The following is a 22629-nucleotide window of genomic DNA, read 5'->3' as shown; positions in this document are numbered from 1 at the left end:
CAGTAAGCAGCCTTTTGTCTGGGATTTCCTGGTGTCCTAAGGTGTGGGCAAAGCTGCACCAGCTATGAAGCTCGACATCTACAAACTCCAGGCAAAAATCCAGTGCCCTCAAATTTCCCTTACGTAAAATTACACTTAAATTACTTGAGAATTGTTAGAATAATCCAAAGGATTTTTGAATGCAGAAATTTAATAAGGCTGTATTTATAATAAAGACTGTAGAAGAACACATAAAGACATGCCTGGAGCTTTATAATATAAATATTACAACTATAAACAATAGTAATACAGTAATAGTTACTATAGCAATAAACAAGATAAATAAGTGTGATAAGAACTATGCATTATATAATATAATTAATAAAGAGAAATTAATTATATTCCTCTGAAAGAGTTCATCTTTGCAGGATTGAATAATACAAGAAGAGTTGGTATGGCTGCTGCTTTTTATTTATTCATAATAAACGGAAAAAAAGTAAAAATAAAGTAACGGGAACAACACATGGTAATTTTCACAGTCTTTTGTGAACATAAAATATTTTATAAGCATCAGAGTTTGCTAAGACTCAAGGTGATACATTGGAAATCAATGTTCACTGAGTTTGAGAGAGCCCAGAAAGGTTTGGAGTGAGCACTCGGATGAAACTGAACGTTAAAGTGAGGCAAGTCCTGCCCTACAGTGTGCTGCCCTGGGAAATGATCATGAATAGAAGTAGGCTGCTTTGATGGTCGCAATCTTGAATGTGCACGGAGGTATGTGATAGGGGAAGGAGCTGACCTGTGGCCATTACAGTCCCTTTTCAGGAAATAACCTATTTTTAAGCTCTTTTTGTGTTAGCAATCCTTTACAACAGTAAATAAGAATGAAAAAAAAATAAAATAGGTGAATTGTTATACATGAAAATTCTGACTTGAAATAGAAAGACAAAACAACTTGCAAAACAAAACTTGGGAAAATCATAATTGGCATTTAGTAGTAAGACAATAAGTTGTAAATGTTGCTAATTTTAATTTTAGCCCTCTTGTCAACTCAGTTTCACATCAAATATTTAAAACTGAAGACATCATTTCCATGTAACACGTGAGTTTCAGCAAAATCCCTCTTTTGGCTGGAGAATCTCAAAATGAAAATTCCTCGCTGAAATCCCTTAAGACATGCTTAGTGTGCATGTCATATCTGTAAATCTCAGAGTGTTTAAACAAGTAGCTATTCCCAACTGACCCATAAGGCAGAGCAGATAAAAGCCATTTTTTTGAAAGAGAACTGTAAGTAACAAGGCTGTGGCACCTGGGAATTACCTAAGTGAAGCTGATTTTATTCCTCTCCTAAGGCAACTGAGCTTTATGCTTTACCAAGAGTTATTGTTATGATGCACTACAACATGACAAGTATTTAGTTAGCTTACCTATGCCACAGAGAAGTTCTGAAGCCCAAAGCAAGTAGCTTAAATAAAATTATCCCATATGTAGTACAGGACTGCACTGTACCACTCTAACTGCTTACCCATGGGTTCATAAAATCCCTGTACGCAACATGCTGTGATTCTTTCATTCTATGATTCTGCTTGCTCACCAGAGAGCTTTTGCTCCTGACAGTCACTCAAGGAAAATACAGACACTCACAATGGTTACAAGTGTCCAGAGGCCATCTCAATTCCTAGCAGTATAGTTGGATTACAGGACACCCTTGATTTCAGCCTTTTGCCTGGAGAACGGGGAGTTGACTGAACTGATTAAACTTCTACAGAGCCTCTGTAGGAAATACCTGGGGATTTAACCTTGTTCCAATATAGAGCTTATCATATCCTTAAGAAAAAATAGCTGACAATTAAATCCATGTTCAGGCACACAGAGTCTTTGTACCTTCCTAATCTTGTGTTTTCCTTATTTGTATTTTCCCAATAGTCTTGAATTGCTCACATAAATGACAGTCCTGGATACCACCCCATGTTAGCAACTCAGGTGTTAAAACTTACTGGTTTGCACATATAGCCTTGCTAAGGAGAGGAAGAAAGCCCTTTTAAGCGTAAGCCTTTGTCCTGTCAAGGCAAGCCTGCTTTAATGACAAGAGCTTGCATGTGGGGCAGGCTTGGGAGGCCCTGCAGCAAGTTGGTCCTGGATGACTCTTGCTAAAAATCTTAACAAACTCCTGTGGGAATTTTCCTCTGAGCTCAGCAGTCAGTGAAGAGAGGAAGTATCCAACATCTGCAGAGCTTTCCTGTGCTGTGTGGGACAGATAGGTGAAAGCTTTCCCAAATGCACAGAGCCAGGGCTGAGCACCCACCATTCCCCAGGTCATCATATGTGTCATGGAGCAGTCACAGTGCCTGGCCACCACAGGAGAGCTCCTCAGAAAGGGTTGGTGTGGGCAAAACTACAGGATCTCAACTGCATGAATTTTTGTAGGAAGGTGTTTTTATTTTGCATAGAAGCAAAGTCCAATCTTGTTCAGAATGTATTTCTACATGACGATTTCTGCATGATGATTTCTACAATGATATCTAAAGGTCTTTTTCTACACGTGCTTGCTATGGATGAAATATTTATCACATGGAGAATACTATTGCCTTAGTGCCCAGGGGATGCAGGGTACAGGGAGTGACCACAAGGTACAATTTGGCTGACTGAGTTGCATAACTCTTTGGGCTGTGGTTGTAACTGTAACTGCAGTGCAGCCCTTTCCAAAGAGAAACAGTAGATTGGCATTACCAGCAAAAGAAAAGAACCTATGGTTGTAAATAGATTAATAAAAATAGTAGTAACGACATTTATGCTCAAATTTACTTGTCAGACGTTAGGTAGCACACAAGAGAACAGATCACAAAACAATCTTAGCAAAGCTTTTAAAATTCAAACTCTGGGGACTTTTTGTTTATAGGCAGTGTGATTATCAGAGAATGAAAATGTGCTTGCTGCAGAAGTCATGAACATGCACCATAGCCAGTCAGCTTAAGCCAATCCAGTCATGTATACAGCTTAGCTGACCAGTCAGAGACTAAAGGTGAATAAAAATACACTGCCAGTGATTTGTTAGCTTCTTCTTCCACTAAGAAAACCATTTGTGTCTTGGCTGAAAATGGCATATTTTTATTTCTAACTCTAATGCTATAGAGTTGTTTGTTTTATTAATGTCCTCTTGCTTACTTGATAACCTCAAGTAATAAAGAAGATTCATTAGCAATATTTTTAGGTGCAGAAAGTACACTACAATCTGTTTTAACATTGATAATATATCTTTCATTTCTGACAGATGATGCTGGTGTTAGCCAGAAGGGTCTATACTGGAGAAGGAGAACAAGCATTTGCTTTCATGTGAACAGCCAGTTTACACATTGTAAAAGACAAGGCATGGTGAAGGTAAGTCATCACTTCACTTAGTTTCCAATAATTTTTCCCTGTTTGCCGTATGAGTACCAGAATTACATGAGATAGATACATTGTTTTGTTACCTTTGAATGTATCTCCCTCTCTACTGTTTAAGATATCTCAAATTACCCTTTTACTGAATGTGAAGACAGCTTGTAATTCTAAATTCCTTAAGGATGACAAAGGTGGGCAAGACACAGAAACATTCATGGTGACTGAATATTACTCACCTTTCTTTCTCAACATGATCATGTTCTCTGTGGTATCACCTTGCAAATGCTAACATTTGTGACAGTATGCATTCATCCACAGGTATGCTGTAACAGAAACTGATGACAAATCCTTCAGTAAGTGCCTACCTGAAACATTGATGAGCATTCCAAATTCAGAGGGGACCATTTTAGTCCTCAACAGACATTGGCTTTCAAATGCATGACAGTACCTGCCTTCATACGAGATTTCAGGTACAAAGTTGCTTTAATTTGATTTGCCTATATTCTTATAAAGCTGTAATTTTGTGAAAGGTTGAAACTTGGAGTGAGACTAGATTCAGACAGCTGAGTGAAGGCTTGTCTACCCTCTATGCCACATTCACGAGTATTTCTGAAGCCATTTCTAAAAAAACATTTCCGTGTTCTCTCAGACTTTAGAATTCTATTGTGTCCACTTCTTCCCCAGCTGTGGCAACAGAAGGAACATGCATATTCAGATTCGGACAACTTGCAGGTAACAGCATAGCATACTAAGGCTGGGCTTCAAATGATATTGGCTTTGATGTAAACATTTCTTCAAATCATGCATAAAAATCATGCATTTCTTTAAATCATGCATAAAAATATATATACTGCAGTGTTATAGAACAAGTAAATTATATTTTAAACATTAGGTTAATGATAACTGAATTTGTGGATGGCAGAAATGTGGACTACAATGGAAGATACGTTCTATTCTAAGGAAATTGTTGTTCCATAAAGTTTACAAAAAAAATGTGAGATTGTCCCTTATTTCCAACTCAAAACAGCAGCTGAGGTGTCTTCATTGTTGGCTGTAGCTTTCAAATTCAGTGCTCTCACAGAGGCCTGTTGGATACTCCTAATGGACCTCTCACAGCTACAGGGATATTGGATGGTCTGTGCCACAGGGCAGCTGCTGGCAGGGTGCTTCAGCTGGCCAGAATGAGAGATAATGCAGCCACACCACTGCTAATCTACCAGCAGGCAAATAAGGTATCTAATGAGAGGTAAGGCATGGTGTCAATTTAATTTCTTCACACTGAATTCTTCATGGAGTTACTACTTCTTCACTGTGCTGCAGCTCATTGCTGTGGATGTTCCAGGTCAGTGCTCTGCAAGCTCAATGCCTCTTCAGGCACAGTGTGTCAGTACAATGTAAATTATTAATTTATTTTATTTGGGCCATTATTGATTTTTGAATATTAATTCACAAACATGTTGTGGAGTTTGTGGTTCACAAACAGTTCATAGCAGTCAAATGCACCATGAAAGCTGCAATATGATAACAAATTTAAGTTCATGACAGCAGTGCTTGGTTGCAGCTCCACCTGACAAAATCCACCGGGAGCAAAGGATACTTTGCATCCTCTGGACTTAACAGTGTTTTACACAAACCAGCTTTGATCAAGGGCCGCAGCTGCTTTCAGATGTAAATGCAATTGGGCCCTACCAAAACACCAGTTGTAGCACGTGTTAGTTCAAAGGATGTGCAGGGAACACAGAAATATCGCTTCTGAGCCCACAGACAGAAAACTCAGCCCGCACTCGGCTGGGTGTCCTCCCAGGGCATAGAGAGGTGATGGCTCATCTCTGCCTTGCACTCTTGGCAGCCGCAGACAGGCTCTGACAGGCCCCAGCCAGTGTGTGTACCGCCAGATCCACACTCAGGGAGTGTTTGTGAGGCTCAGTCAAACCAGAACTTGGCTTTTGTTCTCCCAGTGGGGCTATATCCAGATCATACTATATTTTTCTTTTCCTCGGTACCTACGCTCCAGAAGGGGAGGAGCAGACAGTGACATTCCCTATTGCCTTAGCTTTGTAACAGCTATGGGAATTTCTTTAACTGTAAAAATTGTAAAAAATAAGGTATGGTTTTATTTTTAAATGGAGTCCTAGAAAGGCAGCTTACAGCCTCCAGGTGGCCAGTTTCAGAAGCATCCACCGTGTCATGCAAATAGTTTCCTCTCGTCTCTTCTTTCTCCTGCCATAATGCAAATCCCTTAGAAGACAGAAAGGTGTAAGCACAGCTGCTGGTGGGGATGTCAGGAAGGAAAGTGTTAAATGCTGAGGGTAAACACCTCCCGATTTGTTACCTACTCAGCAGGGCAGAGAAGATCTCACAGATAAACCCAGCCTCGAAGCTTCTCCCTAGCTCAACTGGTTATTGCTCAGCAGCAGCTCTTACTCATCTGAATCTAGGTGGAGCTCCATCCCTCCCTCCATCCCTCCCTCTCTCTCTCTGCTGTGTGTCCTGGCTGGAAGGCTTTTCTCCAGCATCTGCACACGCGTCCGTAGCTACTGCTGGGCCTTCCCGGAGCTGCGCGCAGGCCCCGCCGCTGTGCCCGCCGAGCCCGCGGCTGAGGGCCCTGTCCCGCCCGCCCTGAGCCATGGTGAAGTACGGCCTCGACTACACGCGCTGCAGGTGGATCCTGCCCCTGCTCCTGGGCATAGGAGTCATCTTCGGGATCATCGCGCTGGCGGGCAGGGGCTGGCTGGAGTCGCAGACCTTGCCCTATGTGCAGCAAGCGTCGCTGTGGCAGAACTGCAGGAGGGCTGACCAGGGCGGGGAATGGAACTGCGAGTCCCTCATGGGCTACGGTAAGCGCCTGCAGGGGTGGCGGGGAGCAGGCTCTGAGGCAAAGGGTCACATCCCGCAGGTCTCCTAACAGTATCTCCCTGGCATTTACGTATGAAGCCACGGGCAATAGGGACTGCCACTAAATGCACCAAGAGTTTTGACTAACCGGGTGAAGAAATAAAATGCCCTCACACCTCTGTGCAGAAGAGAACCTAGAGGATTGCATAACACATAAAAACCCCACACATGGTATTGTACCGGTACAGAAAATAATACAGGATTTTCTTCCTCTCTCAGAAGAAGCTGGTAACCTCTTCTCACTAATCATTGCTTTTGGAAACTTAACGGCTACAGGTGATCAAACATCCAAACAGGTTGTGTGGGTAAGCCTGGTGTTAGTGTGACAAGCTGCTCCGAGTGCCAGAAAAAGGGAGGTAAAAATGTAAGATGGTAGCAAGATATTCCCAGGGAGTGTCAGGCTACAGAATGCTGTCCTGAAACTGCTCTGGTAGGTGGGTTGTGTGAAAGAGTCTTCTCGTGATTATGAAAGAAAGCTTTAAAAGATGAAAGGATTTCTTGTTTGTACTAAGTTTTGGTGGCTATTAAACGTGTTGACCCAGGTGCAATCTTCAGCTTGAAAAGATGTGAACCACAAGTGTAGGAGAATAACCCAAGAGAAGGGTCACTCTGGATGTGCTCTGTTTCTTTCTTTTCTTTTTTTTTTCTTTCTGCTTATTTGCTATTGGCCATGGTTTGAAACAAGAAATTCTGGATGAAGGTCTGTTAGCTTGAGCTGGAAAGGAAGTTAAAGGGTTCTTACAATTTATGCTCATTCAAATTACAAGGAAGAACCTTTTCTCTAGGGCTCAGAATCTCGGCTGTTCGTGTTAAAAATAAGAATAAAAGCACTTGCTGAAGCAATCTCAGGGATCATTTATTACAGTGTTTCAGAATTGTTCCTGAAGGTTTATTGTATGTCATGAAACTCTACCTTCTATGCACAAAATTCATCTGTAATGAGTTAATTGCAGCAGGCCTCTGTGAGTGTAGGGCTCCAGGCACAACCAGCTCCACCAAGCATCACCATCCACTCTTGCTCTCAGGGCTCTAGCACCAGCTCTGTGGCTGGCCATAAGTCAAGCCAGCAAATTGGCCTCTGCTACATGGAACTTGAGAGAAGGAGAAAGAACATGATGCTTAGTAGAGGGCTTCTCAGACCCAAGTTTCCTCCCAAGTTTCCTGAAAAGTGAGCCCTCCTCTTGAACTCCAGGCTAGGCCCTGGAGAATGCCCTGAATGCCAGCTTTAACTGGACAGAAAACACTGAGATGTTTCACCTTGCTTCCCTTGATAATACATGAGAAATTTCTCCTTGCTTCTGGGACCTAGATAGGTGTTTGACATTTAATTTCCTTCCTTATCCTGCCTCACTCTGATAGCTTTAAATTCCACAGCTGTATGCACAGTTTCCCTGGAAACTGGACAGCATCTACAGACAAACCAGGGAGGTCATCCTCTGTGTAGACTGTCCTGCAATGTCTGGGGTTACCATGAATCACATCCACATCAAATCCAGCACTTTTAACACAAACATTGTGGACTTGGTACACACATGCAGAACATTATCCAGCATTGGAGAGTCCACTGACACTTCTGAAAGCATTGGAAATGCTGTTCATGAGCTGCATGACTGCATTATGCCCCCAATAGACATGCATCTATTACCTGAACTCTTCAAAGTGATTCAATATCCAGGAAGCCTAAGCAAATCCTCAAAATCCTCCTCAAAAAAAAAATCCTGAATATGTCTGGTACAATGGAGTCACCTAGCCAGTGGGAGAATATGTGAAAGCTGTATGTAAACAAGGTATGCAAAGGTTATGCTGCCAGGCTTCTGCCTTTGCCAGATTATGCCATTAAAATGCAGATCTTGCCTTTCATGGGGGCGAGTTATCCCTGACCCAGGAGAGGACTGTAGGCCTGACTGTTAAGACCACAAACTCATGTCACTGTCCCGATCCTTTCCAGACCTTTCCCTCAGACCCCTTCTCTCCAGAGGTGGGATGTGCTCAGATCCAATCCTGTTCTCCATTTTTCCTTGCTCAGTTGATGCAGGGTTGGGATTTTTCTTTTGTGACTCCCACCTTTTCTCATTCAGGGCAGAGGTGGCAGATGCTGGTCTTGTACTCCACCCAAAAGACCAAGCCATGAGAGCATGTCACTTGTGAGCATCCAGGTCTTGTGTTGAGCCTGATTGTACCTGCCTTAGTGATGAAATAGAGGGTTTTAGTAATTTTGGGATTACATTTGTCTGCTGTGCTCCATAAAGGTCATGGAAAACAAGTATTTAGCATCATGTTCTGTGGGATGTTTAACTTTGTGCCAAGCTAAACACAGTGCTGGTTAAACAAAGTGTAATTACGCGCCTTCCTGAGCACAGAGACAAAGATGTGATGTAAATGTAAAGGACAGAAGTGTTTTACAGCCTTCCTGAGATGCGATCTCTTTTCCCCCCTCTGTTCCACAGTTTCCATCTTGTTTCTTCTGACCTTTACTCTCAGCTTCCCTGCCTAATCTGCCACTGGCTAGGTAGGTTTTGAAATTTGGCCCTCCTGCAGGGGTGGTTTCACTGATAAACGTGATATGTATGTGTACCCCAGCAGCTGCCAGCAAATATTGTCAACATGACTTGGACAGTGTAGTTATCTTAATCCACTGCAGTCATCTTCGTCCTATCATAATTAGATATAATTGCAACATCCTTGCAAGTTGTTAATTATAATGTGCAAATTCAAATCAAATTCTGCACGTGCAGTGTTTATAATTCCCCTTGAATCTCGGCTGTTTGGCTTAAGATATGTTTATACAGTTGGAAGGCAAAAACCCAACGTCATTGAGGTTGATTATGTTGGAAGGGAGGAAGGTTGGATATTTCATTGGCTGCATCATCAGAGTTTGGAGGGTTTGATTTTTTTTTTTTTTTTTGGAAAGGCAATAGAGTAGCTCCACTGGTACACTTGTCTTCTGTGAAAGCATCTGCTCACCCATGGTCTTTTGCAAAGGTTGTCAGCTCTGTGGGAAGTGAGAATATGAAGAGTTTATACACTCTGTTATCTTCTCCAAGTCTTCAGATCATCTGCTTTAAACATATGGCACTCATGTAGACATTATCAAAGACTGTTGCTTTTCAAGCATATTTAGTTCAAATAAATAGAACTTTCTAGGAAAAAATATCCAGTGCATTAGGATACTTAGTCAAAATGCATGGAATTTAGGATGAAGGACTGAGAGATTCATTGCTCTTGCTCTTCATTGTTCTTGCACTTGGGAAAACAAAGGGCTCAATCTGATGACACGCTTGAACATATGCAAAGAGAGATTAAGACTTTTTGGATAGATAATGAGCAATATGGAATGTATCTCTGTGGGACATGGCTGAGCTTACACAGAAAATGCACAGGTTAAATGCCATCATGACACTGGCACAGCACTCCTTTGTTTTTCTTGTTCTTTGGCTATATTACCTGTCCTGAACAAGGTGTGTCTTGCAGACATGAGACATTTCTTCAGTATGTAATTTATTCCACTGCAGGCTTTGAAGATGTTTAAATATGTTTAGGTAAATACATAATAAACATAAATGATGTGGGGGGAAATAACTGATTTTATTAGTCTGAATGCGATGCACAAAGGATGAAAAGCTTGTGACTACACTTGTCCCCTCTTATCTTCCACCCAGCCTTGCAGTTCTTCCATTTGCAGGTGCTGGCATCAAAACAACTGAAATTTTAAAACTCTAAGCGTATGTTGATGAGATAATCTTATTTGCATAGTGCAAACAGAGATCTTGGGGAAAATATTCAGGAAAAGCCATTTCCATATGGCAAGTGGAATCCACATCTTCAGTTATTTTTACATCATAATATTCTATTATAGCTTTTCTTGAGATGTGTGGAGGGGTTTATGGCTGTGGAGATTAGTGGAGGCATGAACGATTTTGCCATCTGGAAAGGACACTTTTGTAGGGCTTGTCTTCCAGGCAAATAATGGGCAACTATGTTCTAGGTATCCAGTTTTATTTTGGTCTATGAATATGAATGCAATACTAGAAGATAAGGTTAGTATAGTATGATTATGATGAACAAAAATTACTTCAAATATGGCAGCAGATAAGTATGGTCACAGGATAAGTGAAAGAAGGAAATGTTGTGAAAGTAATATCCTTTTGAGAAAAGAAATATTCTGCATCCCCATTGATGAGTAGATTTTCCCCCTTTTTGCCTATACCAGGCTCTTGCTTCCAGGGAATCTTTTGCTACAGTGCAGCACCATTCATTATCCTGAAGGAGGAACAAAATGGAAATCACTTACTAAAAATCCCCAAGTAATGATACAACAGCAAGGTTACGTGGCGTGGTTTGGATCAGTTTCCAAAGTTTCTCTCCTGGTACTACAGCTCCCACTGGCCTTGCACTGCTGGCCACACTGTCCTCCCTCTGGAAAATTGCCTTCTCCATCAGAGCAGTGACTCATCACACCCAGGGCACAGGACACACACCAGGCACCAAGCTTTGCTGCTGCCACACTACCTACATAAAACTGTTTTTCCTTCCCCCATATTCCCATCACATCTGATAGCCAGCACCTAATCCCAGCATGGGAAACTCTTATGTTCCCCAAGATAAAGCAAGCACCCTGAGCAGGGTGACACGGGGACATTTCCAGAGGGACAGGATGGGATACAGCAGATGGAGGACAAACAAGATGTCCCAGTGGCCCTCTGGCATCTGAGGATGTCTGTACATCAAAATAGAAATGAAGTAAACAAGTAACTGTGCTTTTGAAGTAGGGATCAGCTCAAGTCACTGGGCCTTTAATGCAGATTTTCCTTGAAGTCAAGGTTCTGCACTTAACAGCTTTCACATTTTGGTAAAATCCAAGGACATTTGTAAAAGTGTCTTTGCAGCTGGGAAAGAGGCTGGGGAGGTTTCTGACCAGTTCAAGGAAGCCTGTGGGAAAGCCCAAGATGGAGCCCAGCTCTGCTCTGTGCATGGCCTGGATTAAAGGGCAAACCTCTACTCCTTTGTCAAAGGCTGCTGCTGTTCCTGCTGTATTGTAGCATAAAATGCTTATATTAATATAAAGCCATTGTCTGTGTTTTTAATAACAGTATGTAGAGAAGCATATAATTTCTTAAAACATCATTCTCCTTAAAGTGTAATGTTACCTGGGACTAATCAGTGAGAAATGAGATTACAAGATTAGTTACTGAATAATGTAGAATATTCAATAATTATTCAAAACTGAGAATGAGAAAAAATAGGGTCTCAAACATATAGTTAATGAAAAAGCCACAACAGGATTGGATTGATGAATTTTGTAAGGAATGATGAAAGAAAGAAAGGAAGGAAGAAAGGAAGGAAGAAAGAAAGGAAGAAAGAAAGGAAGAAAGAAAGGAAGAAAGAAAGGAAGAAAGGGTTTGATTTTTCCCCAGCTTGTAGGAGACATGCCATTGTTTCTAAAACAGGTATAAGAGAAGAGAATCAAGGCCAGATCATTTAATTACTGTGGCAATTTTTATTCGTTATCTGCAATTGCTTGTGTACTTTCCCTTATAGAGTTTGTACTTTTATAATTTCAGCGGCAGATTCTTTTAATCAGATTATTTTCTAAATAATAGTAATGCTCTTGAGCAGTTAACTCTCCAGAGAGCAATTGGACATGTAATCCCAAGTTTATTATCCAGCCTTCCCCTAATAATTACAGTTAGATTATGTGGAAAAATAGCAGTCATGTGGAGCATTCTCATCTGCCCATCAGGAGATATGAACTGCTGGTGCTGAGGATTTTGAGGAGATCCTCAACACTTTGCATTTTCAGGCCCTGGAGTCCTGGAGAGAGGATTCCATTCACTTACACAGGAGGCATCTCTGCTGACAGCATGTGGAGACTTGACAGCATGGCCAAACTCTCAACCCTCTTCACCTCCTCTGTTCCTCTAGTTTATTGAGGTAATCTGATACAGCATGGCTATAATAACATCTCCATAGTCTGAACAGTGATAAGGGCTGCAAGATGCAAATTCCACCGTGGGTTCAAACAGATTACTTAAGTGGGAAGATGTTACACAGCAAAAGAAATAGAGCTCTCAGAACATTCTTTCACGTTTCTGTATCGCTTTTCACTGGCAGCCTGTGCTGTTCTGAGACACCTCAAACACACTGACTCAGTGAGTATTGTAACATGTTTCTTCTTTGTCAAGTACCATTACAAAATAAGTCATTGCTCAAAAATTCCCAGGAACTCAAAGTAGCCTGTGGAGTGCTGACACTAGCCTATGTTCCAGAGGTATCTGGCTTCCTTCTACTAGTACTAAATAACACTTGCCTTCAGTCCTGCTGAATTACTAATCTGAAACTGAATACATCTAATGTCACCTACTGTGCTGATATATGCATGCTGTGCCCCAATCAGGCCCCCAAAAAGTAGGAAGTCTGCGCAGTTCATTTAACAACCTCGTCAGCAGTAAGCAGCAAGGGACAAAGATTTTCAGGATGCATTGTAAAAGCTGTTTCATTAATAAGAAGAGTAAATAAATTCAATATCTTTTTATGAGAACAAAGCACGACTTCTGCTTATATGCTGGGGGTTTTCTTTTGCAAATAATAAAATTTTGCCTCTACCAGAAAATCAGATCCAGGTTCACAGCTGCTATCTGTTAGTGGGAAATTCCCTAGTGCAAAAGGTGATTTTCAGCAAGATTTCAGAACAAAGTTTGCTCACAGCATGAAAACTGTAGATCAGGAATGACAACAATTCTCAGTCCACATGGAAATAAGATGTAAATTCAGTGTTCATTAGTCCCAAATGACTCTGGGAATATAAAACTTTAAAAGAGCTTTTTTTTTGGAAAGGTTCCACTCTACTGTTTTGATTAAAAGTCCTAGTTCATAGCCTGTGTTATCATGGAAATTGATTCTGTTTAATTCACATTAAATATTTCAACCCACTCTGGGGTAATTAGGGAGCAGGTACATCTTGCTATTCTCATTAACTTAGCTTATGTAAATGAACTGATTAATCAATACCTTACCTGTTTTATTTATCTGACACTCCCAAACCCCATGTACACATCCAAGTATAAGTAATCCTGCCTTAATTTAAAATAAATAGGAAAAAATAGGAAGAAAAATGTTATAGCATTAGAATGTATGAGGCTGAGCTTTAATCCTGAGATTTTCTCAGTATGTGCAACTGCTTCTGAAGATAATGTGAGATAGGGGTACTCCCTGACTCTCTCATGAGCAAACCTTTAATTTTGAGGCACTGTGTGTGCATTATATTTAATAGCTAACTTACTCCCTTGATGATGTACTCCCTTTGATGATGGCTCTACACCCTCTCTGCCCCTTCTGCCTTCCCAGCACTAAGTAAGCATCAGGGAGCAGCCCTCATTAATACAAGATTTGCAGAAACCAGCTTCTAACTCAAGCTTGTACATGCCCGAGTTTATGATGAGATGAATTTGAACCACTCCCTCAAGACGTAACTGCTCCTCCCCTCAAATTCAAGTCAGAATAGCTTCTAAGTTTAATTGCTTTCCTGAGTAAGAAAGGAGGGTTGCAGATTACATAAAGGTTTTGCCTGTGTTTGTTTTTGGGTGAAGTCAGGTGAGGAATTAATAGGTTTTTCCTTTAAAGGAGTTAAAGCCCACCAAGCCACACTGAACTATCACTTTAGCATGCAACTTATGGAAAAAACTGCTTTCTGCTAATATATACTGTACTTATTGATAGAATAACTCGTACTCATAAAGGTTCTTTTCCTTAATGTTGTCGTTTAAATCATTTTTATGGGGTAATTGTCCTAAAGTCCTAATCCTTTCTCATTTATATGGGACCTGTTTACTAATCATTGAGAAACTTTGGCAATGGCATTATCCTAGTGTGAACCTAAATAGGTCATTCTCTGTTTCCATGGTTGTCTTTTAAATAATGGCAAGCTAAAAGCTGGTTCTGGCTCACACAAAAATGATTTTTATAAGATAATACTCTGTTATTAAATGAGAAATCCATATTAACAGCCAATGAATTCTAAAAAACTAATGCTAGGAGGAAAAGAACAGAGTTGCCAAAGAGGATGCCATATAGAAAGACTAAAAAATCTGCATTCCACTGCAAAAGATAGAAGTTCACACAAAAAAAAGAATCCAAAGAAAAACCTCCAGTACTGACTACCCACGTGAAAGATATACATAGAATGAAGTCCTTTTAAGAATGATCCAGAGGCAATGAAGACAGAAACTCAGAAATAGTACATATCCAACCACACCTTTGATGCTATTTTCCTTGTTTTATTCTGTTCATAAATTATCCATGACTAATATGTGATTTTTTTTCTCATTGGTACAACTTCTTTTGAAATAATTTTCAGTCAATGGCTTTCAGTCTGCACGTGCAGTTTATTCATAAGAAGCTGCTTTTGATAATTTCTGATTTATCTTGGCTGTATACAAACACATGCACGCTAGTATTTCAATGCCAGCTCAGGTGTTCAGCAAACAATTACAGAGATTATAGCGTGCATTTGTTTCCAGAAAGAGCGCAGAAATTCCCCATAGCTGGCATGTTACAGAGTCAGTATTTCCAGAAGACAGGATTTTGCACTGTGTAGTGTTGCACAGGTAGCACAGGAAATCCAGAGTCGTGATGACAGTGGCATGCATGTACACCAGCAGCTAGTAACCCTTCGGCTGGTAGAGACGTGGGTTAATGGGTTTGATGGACCACCTTAAGAGTCATGCTAAGGGAACACGAGTTCTGCTGCAAACATGTGCATTTTCACATGGAAACTTTCTTGAGGAGAACAAACTAAAGGGAAATGGGTAAAACCTGGCCAAAGCAGTTCCTTTTCAAAGTGAACCATGTGCTCTGCAGTGTTTGCCACACCCTGACAAAGAACGCCAGGTTGAGAAACTCAAGTGAGTTCAGCTTTGTTTCCAAAATAATGCTCTTTCCCTTTAATCAGAGAGATGTTAAACAGGTTGGGCTCTGCAAACTCAGCCTAGAAACATTCTCATTACGTACAACACAGAGATGAATCGCTACTGCTGCAGATTTTAGCTCTCCTAAGAATCGCTTTGCAAGACTGTAGCTAGAACTGCAGGGTTTATGTTTCTTTCCCTCAGTGGTATGAAGGACCACAGAGAAAAATATTAGTCTGTTACATTTTCTTTCACCCCTCCCTGGTTCTTGTGAATTAAAGCTACCCTTTCTCAAATTGCTGCACAATTCACTGCAGTGTGACAATGATCAGTCAGCAAGAATCTCTAGATAATTGCTGGTGTCTTTGAGCTGGCAATAAATATTTGTTTTTCTTTCCAATGCTAGTTGTGTTTAGCTTCAAGCCAAGAGAAAAATTTGGAGAAATATGTTCTTATTGATTATACAAGGAGCAGTACTTCTGAACTCTCTGGGGTTGCTTTCAGAAAATGTCACCCAAGGAGAGACTTAGCAGTTTATGTGGAGTGGGAGTACCAGATCAAGAAAAACACGAGAATGTTATTGTGAATGTTTTCCCATGTTTTGAAACATATACACCAGGAACATGGGCATTTGTATTTGTCATGGAGGAAGCAGAAGTCATATGCTATTTTTAAGACACAACAATTCTTTTTTTTGAAGGCACCATTTGGAGCATGAAAGATGGCAGGCTAAGGAAATACTAGGTTTGGTGGTTCAAAGTTTTGGCTCAACTTACTGCTGAGCAAGAAAGTTTGTTTCTTTTGTGTGAAGCACAGATAGTGTTTACACTTTCTTAAACTCTAAGATGTGTGAGGGACTAAAATCAGGAAGGCAGGAAACTGGAGGTATTCTTAGACCTGGATGTCTGATTAAGTACATCAGCTTCCCTATGGCTGCAGCCAGATATAGGATAATCAGAAGGTGTTTATATGGTGCAATACAAGAGGTAGTCATGCTGCCTTCAAACTGAGTTAGCTTTAATAGCAGAGGAATAAATAAGTGTTATTATTTAATTCTGTCTTAGTGAATTATGTAGCTCATAAGATATCATGAGCACTGTCCTGGCATGAAGGGCTCTTTCTGGTCTGTAAATTTGCTTGGAGGTTTTCCCACACAGTAGGGAGTTATAGAAGTCAGGCACTTATTTTCATTTTCCAGTGGTAACGTATTACTGTATTCACTTTGGATAGCCCAGATCTCACAAATCATTGCTATTGACATACAAAACGCTGTTATCAGAAACATTGTCCTTGCTCTACTTGAGACAGATGTGAAAACATGGGTTCCTCTTGCCTGTTTGGGATAGCAATGTCTTGTTCAAGACCAAATTGCTCAGAAAATTGCCAGTCAGAATGAGTTTTGGTGTGTAGATGCCCATAAACACTTTCAGAGTGTTCACTGATGTTCATTCAGCTGATGCAGGAACTGAAAAAGGGAGAAATGGGACTGGCACCAAAGCATTACAGGATGCTTCTGGTATTCAAGGACACTTGAAATATAAAGTTTCTTTCCTCACAAGCACATTTTAACTCTTAAACAGCCAAAAGCTCACCACCATTTTTGGGGCTGAAAAACAGATCTCAAAAACTGCTGAATATTTTTACAAACTCAGTTTGCTATCCTGTAACCTGCTGCTCCCTCTGTTTCAATTTTTGATTTGGTGACAGGTGGACTGAGCCCTTTCAGCTTTTAACTACCCTCACTTTACAGACAAGAATACATTGAATTGGTGTTGCTCCTGTGAGGAGTCTTTGGGCTGGAGTTCACATTTTTAAGAAAAAGCTTTGCAGATAGAACAATTTATTATTATTTTTACTCCATGTTAAAGACAAAAACTAGCACAACATTGGAAGATAAGAAAATATTTGAGACCAAATAAGCCACTTGCTTGTCAGTGTTTTTTGAGCAATTTAATTCTTCTAATTCTGACATTTTAAAGTAATTTTAAGTTTTAGTTCTATTCTTAAAGAACTAAGTTACTCTAGTACTCCTGGCTGGCACAAGATAAAATAAGAATCTCAAATATAGAAACAGTTGCAATTATTGCTGCACAAAGCCTTTGTTACCTTTTACTCTAGAAAGGTAAGATGTTTACACACTGTCGTCTTAGACTACTGACAGCTGATGCTTTTTTAAAGGACAGATGAACTCAGTACTTTTCTTCAAGAAAACCCTGTAGAGACTCACTCTTCCATCTTGCTCTACTGCCTTGGAGGTGTGTATTGCTTTTCTTCCAACATTGAGGGTTATTTTTTTCTCTTTTGTAGAACTGAGAGCCACAAAATTGGCTGTTAGGCGATTACGCAATGCCTTCAAAAGCTGTAAGCATCCTGCAACAAGCATGTCTCTTCTTGCCACATAGCCAGTGCCCAGAAGGCTGGGCGTGCGCTCAATCTGCTTCCATACAGTCAGAGCATTTGGAACACTACTTCAGGAAAACACCTGGGTGAGCCTGGCGGAGGAGGGAGGTGCTGGCACGGGCAAGGTGCCACCGCACATGTCTGCAGTCACCAGGCACAGCCCCCTGAGCCCCAGCCCAGGCGCTGCTCTCACCCCAGGACTTGGTGCTCTACCGTCAGCTGCTCTTGAGAAGCAAGGCTGAGCTTGGGCAGCGGGGCAGGGGGAACCCCCAGGACTCCTGGTGTCTCAGAACTTGCTGGGCAGGCAGCTGTGCTCTGAGTCTGCTCCTTTGCCTGGGAGTTTTGTATCTAACCACAAGCAGTTGTGCACCTAAGAAAGAACATCACCTCTAGGTGTTCCTGTCTTTTCACTCTTTTGCCAGAAGTATCCACAATTCTTTTATCCAAGAACAGTGAGGTCACCATTGCTGAGAAACTTCTTTTACGGCCAGGTGCCCTTTTTTTTTCTGTTTTACAGGGGTAACAGAGAGACAATGGGGTATATTGAGCAGTATAAGAAATTCCTCTTCTTGTCTGTTTCTTCTGCCTGATGTGCTGTTCTCCCTCCTGTGCCTCCACACTGCATACTCTGCCTCTGAAATCTACCCCTGTAAACTCCTAGAGAGAAGAGTTTGAGATAAAACACTGGGCTAGGAAATGTAATGCAAGAACACTTTTGCTGTCCCTTTCACTCTTCCCAGGCAGCTGCCTGTTTACTGTGAAAACACTATAAGCAGACAGAAACTCTGTGGAATAAGAAAGAGAATAGACGTGGCATAAAACTGAAGCTAGAAAGAAGCAGGGATCATAAAGCAGGGAGAATGCTGAAAAGCAAGGGAAAGGGAAATTAGTTTTGATGGGCTGAGGGATAGAAAAGGATAGGTAGAGAATCCTGATCCATTTTTCTTGCTTAATAGTAGTGGTGGTGTGGGCCCTGGGGAAAGAGAGATCGAACACCAAGCTGCCACTCACTGGGGACAGGATGGTTGCTTTTGTGCTTACCTGACTCTGGTCAAGGGAAAGGCAGGACACTTTGCATTTTATTACTTCCATGCTTAAAGCAAACCCATCGATAGGTTTGCTCAATTTCAGATGGAACTTTTACTGAACAGCATGCACTGCATTTAAGTTGAATTGTAATTGTCAGAGCTGTTTGGGCTGTGATAATTTTTTGGCACTGCTGTTGCATATGTTTGGTTAGAAGCCAGCACCTGACAAAGGCATAGTGGCTAGATGAGGGAATGAAGTTTGTAGAAGCCTAGCAGACTTTAACTGCTTACTCAATTTAATACACAATTTAAAATGTGTCGAAGTGGCTTTTTTACATCCAGAAGAAGAGACACTTTGATCTCTTTGAGCAGTAGTTGCTCCTTAATCTTGAAATATTAAATAAATATTATTTTCCCAGTTGTTATGCCAATGCAATATGCTTTGCATTAACATGTTATAAAATTTTATAATTTGAAAATGAAACAATTAATACCTGAGCAAGCTTTTAGAATTGGTTCTAAATTTGGACCAAAATCAGAGATTCCTACAAAAAAGATTCCAAATATTTAGCTCCATTTAGGACACGGAGCTAAACTAAGGCTGAAAGACAGAACTCACTGAATTTTAACATTTATGGACTATTTCCATACCTTTAAGTTTGTCAGACTGGTTTTATAAACACTTTGTTTCAAAGGAAGATTTTTATTAATTCCAGGGACAGTTTAATTCTCCTTGTCTGTGCAAAAGGAGGTTGGTTTTATGGCATCTGCTGAGGTAATATTTGTTATTGAAGGACAACATCCATTTTTACATCTTTAAAGCCATTTCTATCTTAATTTGTAATCGTTAAAACTAAACAGTAAGCTCACACCCAAGCCCTCATTTCATTCTGCATGAGAAGAAAAGCTGGAGTTTTCATGCATTCTGCACTTAGTGCACGACTTCTTGTGGAACTGAAATGTTCACGTATAAGAGGAGAGAAAGCTCCCACGCTTTCTTTCTTGGGAGATGATCCTCCTTTCACAAGTTTTAAAATGAACCTTTAATTACTAACCAGAGAAAACCATCCTTTGTTTTTGCTTTTGTTCCTTTCTAAAGTATCTTCCTTCTGATTTCAGCCTGGGGAAGAGCTGCTGCTGCCACATACCTGGTTGGCTTTCTACTTCTAGTCATCTGTTTTGCACTGGCCATCATCGCATTTGCCATTGACACACTTCGGTTCAACTTCATTCGTGGGATTGGAGGCTTGCTTTTTGTGGCTGGTAAGGCAGCATGTGGAGTCAAGTTTAGCTTGTGCAGATGCATCTATACTAGAACTGATATTTTCCTCAGCTGATTCTGTACCAAACTCTCTCCTGAGTGTAGTTGAGCTCTCTATGAAAAATCAAAGTCTGTCATGGCACTGGATCGATTCTCAGATCCTCCACAACATGGATGGGTTTAGCTACAGGGATTATGGAGGAACGCAGTGGTGCTGGGTGTTAAACATTCTTTTGTTTTCTCCTGTTTCTTCAGCTGTGTTCTCCGTCATGGGCCTGGTCATTTATCCAGTAAAGTTCTCATCTGAAATTGAAATGACAGGAATCAATATGTTCAGCTGGGCCTATGGCTTTGGCTGGACCACCGCCATTATGGAAATATGCTTGGGATTCTTCTTCTGCTGCCTTCCTAACTATGAAGATCAGATCTTGGGTAATGTCAAGCCCACATATTTTTACTCTTCCCCATAAGCACCAGGAAAAATGTGTTCATATTCCAGAGATACCTGACAGACTAGCTACGTTTTTCAGAATATTGTCATCGGATGTTAGTAGAAAAGGCTGGAAACTTTTCTAATGTGTGTAGAAATATGGCACTGGCATCTGAAATAAAGTTATCTACTGTATTTTGGACCTTCATATCTGATGTGGGTTGGTTAGCTAAAGCACAAATATTAAAACTCCTTGGTTTTCCTCATTCATTCCCATGAGTGGGGTTTATGTGTATTCCATTGCATTTTAAAAACATTCACAATTTTAATTAAATTCAGAAAAGCTTATTAAACTGGCAACAAACAAAAACCACATATCATCTTTCTGAAGGAAAGCTACTCAAAAATATCCCATTTTGTATGTATCATCTTTAACCTGAAGATTTTGCACAATTTTCAAAAAGTCAAATACATTTACCCACTGACTGCCAAAGTAGTAAATTAGTCAGCCAGCACTTCACAATTTTGCTTCTGTTTTTTATTCTTTCACTTAAGCCACAAGGACAGAGTAAAGAAGGGATTAAAGCTCCCTACCAGAGCCAGCATCTTGACTTTTCCTCATTCATTTGGAATGTATTTATTTCTAAATATTTGCAAGAGTAAGAAAGGAACACCAGTAAAGCCTTAAGAATCCTGGTGTGCCACTGCTAGTGCAAGTACAGAGTGGGCAGAGGCAGAAGGGATTTCAAGCCACCCCTGCAACCTGCAGACCTGGTTTGATAAAGCTCCTGGTGTGGCCTTCTTCTTGGGTATCTTGACACTTTTTTTCTCCTGTATCAAAATGTATGACTTTAAAATGCTCTGTTATACTGTCCAGCTTTTTTATCCAGTATAGAAAGGTCAGATATGATTTCCCTGCACCTCAGGAATTGGGCTGGAGCAGTGTGAGTAAGTATTGTACAGCTGCTAAAAGGCCCCTTTTTTGTTCATGTGGTGTTCTTAAGTGTTTTTAAAGTGGAAAGTGTATACTGTCATATGCAACTGTAAAGTGCATAAATACCCCTTACCATCTCAAACTAAAGCTCTCATAGAGAAAATCACATCATAAAGTATCTTCCAGCATCCTATACTCCATGGTGCCTCAAGCCTCAATATACTGTGAGCAATGAAGCAATCAAGACTGCTGGTTTCTGCCTTGTTAAATCTAACTTTATAACATTCCATTTATTCTCTTAAGTGAAAAAAAATATAGGTAATATGTAATGTGGAAAAGGAGTCTCATCTAAATCCTTCATACTGAGGTTTACATCTGCAATTTTGTAACTATGTGTACTATGAAACGCCCTGCCAAGTGTTCTTTGTTTCAATGAATTAGAGGTGGAAAATTTTTTTAATTAAAACATTTTGGTAGCTAAAATTAATAAAGACACAGAGCTTCACCTGGGTTGTTTGGAGTTTTTTGCTTGCTTGGTTGGTTGATTGGTTGGGTTTTTTTAAGCAGTTAACTCCATTCACTTCTATGGAGTATCTCCTAACTTTGATCAAGAGTGAGAGATGGGGAGAATATAAACAATGGGGAGAGTATAGGGATAGTAAGGAATAATTAGACAAGAACATGTAAATACTCTTTAAAAATGTTTCCTAGCTGGAAGAAAAGCAAAGTGAAATATAGAGAACACAGTTTGTATAAAATGACTTGCAATTCTTTGTGTAATATTACCCATTCAGGAGAAAAACTTATCATAAATATTTTCGTTATGCTTATTACAACTAATAAAAGATGGTATCTATGTTATTGTTTCAAAAATGACTCTTAACTTTTGTTCTCTACTGAGAGTGGGGAATTGTGGAAGCCCCCAAAGCCTCCTCTTTTCAGGCACCACCTCAGAGTACCTGAGTATGCTGGCTGAAATTTGACATGCAGCATGACAACTACAGCTTGAGTTATTCTTCAGTCCTGTTGCTGCCTGTCTCCCAAGGCCTTGTTCACAAGCACATGAGAATAGTGGACACTGCTCTGTTTGCTTATGGGCTTTTGGTGCTGAGTGCCTACACACATGATTCTGTGCCATTATGTGCTACAGCTCATTTTGGCACAGACAGTAATGCACTTGTGTTCACCGAATGGGAAACCAGCATGGTCCTGCTCAGTGCTTTTGCTCCAACAGATGTGGCAATCCCCTGAGGAAGTTGAAGAGAACTTAAGCAACCACCATTTGCACTTACAATTTCTTTTGCATTAGCTGGACACTGACAAAACACCTGGAGGTGGGGAAAGGTGCACAAAACAAGGTTTAGGAGTGTGACTCCAAACTTGATGAGACAGCAGAGCATAATTAAAACACAAGGAAA

At 40.5% G+C, this 22629-nt stretch overlaps 1 protein-coding gene across 1 annotated transcript; it reads left to right on the top strand.

Moving 5' to 3' along the window:
- Positions 1-5760: 5760 nt before the first annotated feature.
- LOC102102608 (p53 apoptosis effector related to PMP-22-like) lies at positions 5761-22084 on the top strand. The gene is made up of 3 exons (XM_014263640.2): positions 5761-6197; positions 19706-19849; positions 20103-22084. Exons 1-3 carry the CDS (start codon positions 5987-5989, stop codon positions 20315-20317), a joined length of 570 nt encoding a protein of 189 aa, XP_014119115.1. The 5' UTR covers positions 5761-5986; the 3' UTR covers positions 20318-22084.
- The last annotated feature ends 545 nt before the right edge of the window (positions 22085-22629 follow it).

This window comes from Pseudopodoces humilis, chromosome 3 (genome assembly GCF_049639895.1).
Source record: "Pseudopodoces humilis isolate 2021_Gansu_Grassland_sample_001 chromosome 3, ASM4963989v1, whole genome shotgun sequence".
Taxonomy (NCBI): Eukaryota; Metazoa; Chordata; class Aves; order Passeriformes; family Paridae; genus Pseudopodoces; species Pseudopodoces humilis.
Note: the sequence above shows the minus strand (reverse complement) of the source record. Positions and strands in the feature narration are given on the sequence as shown.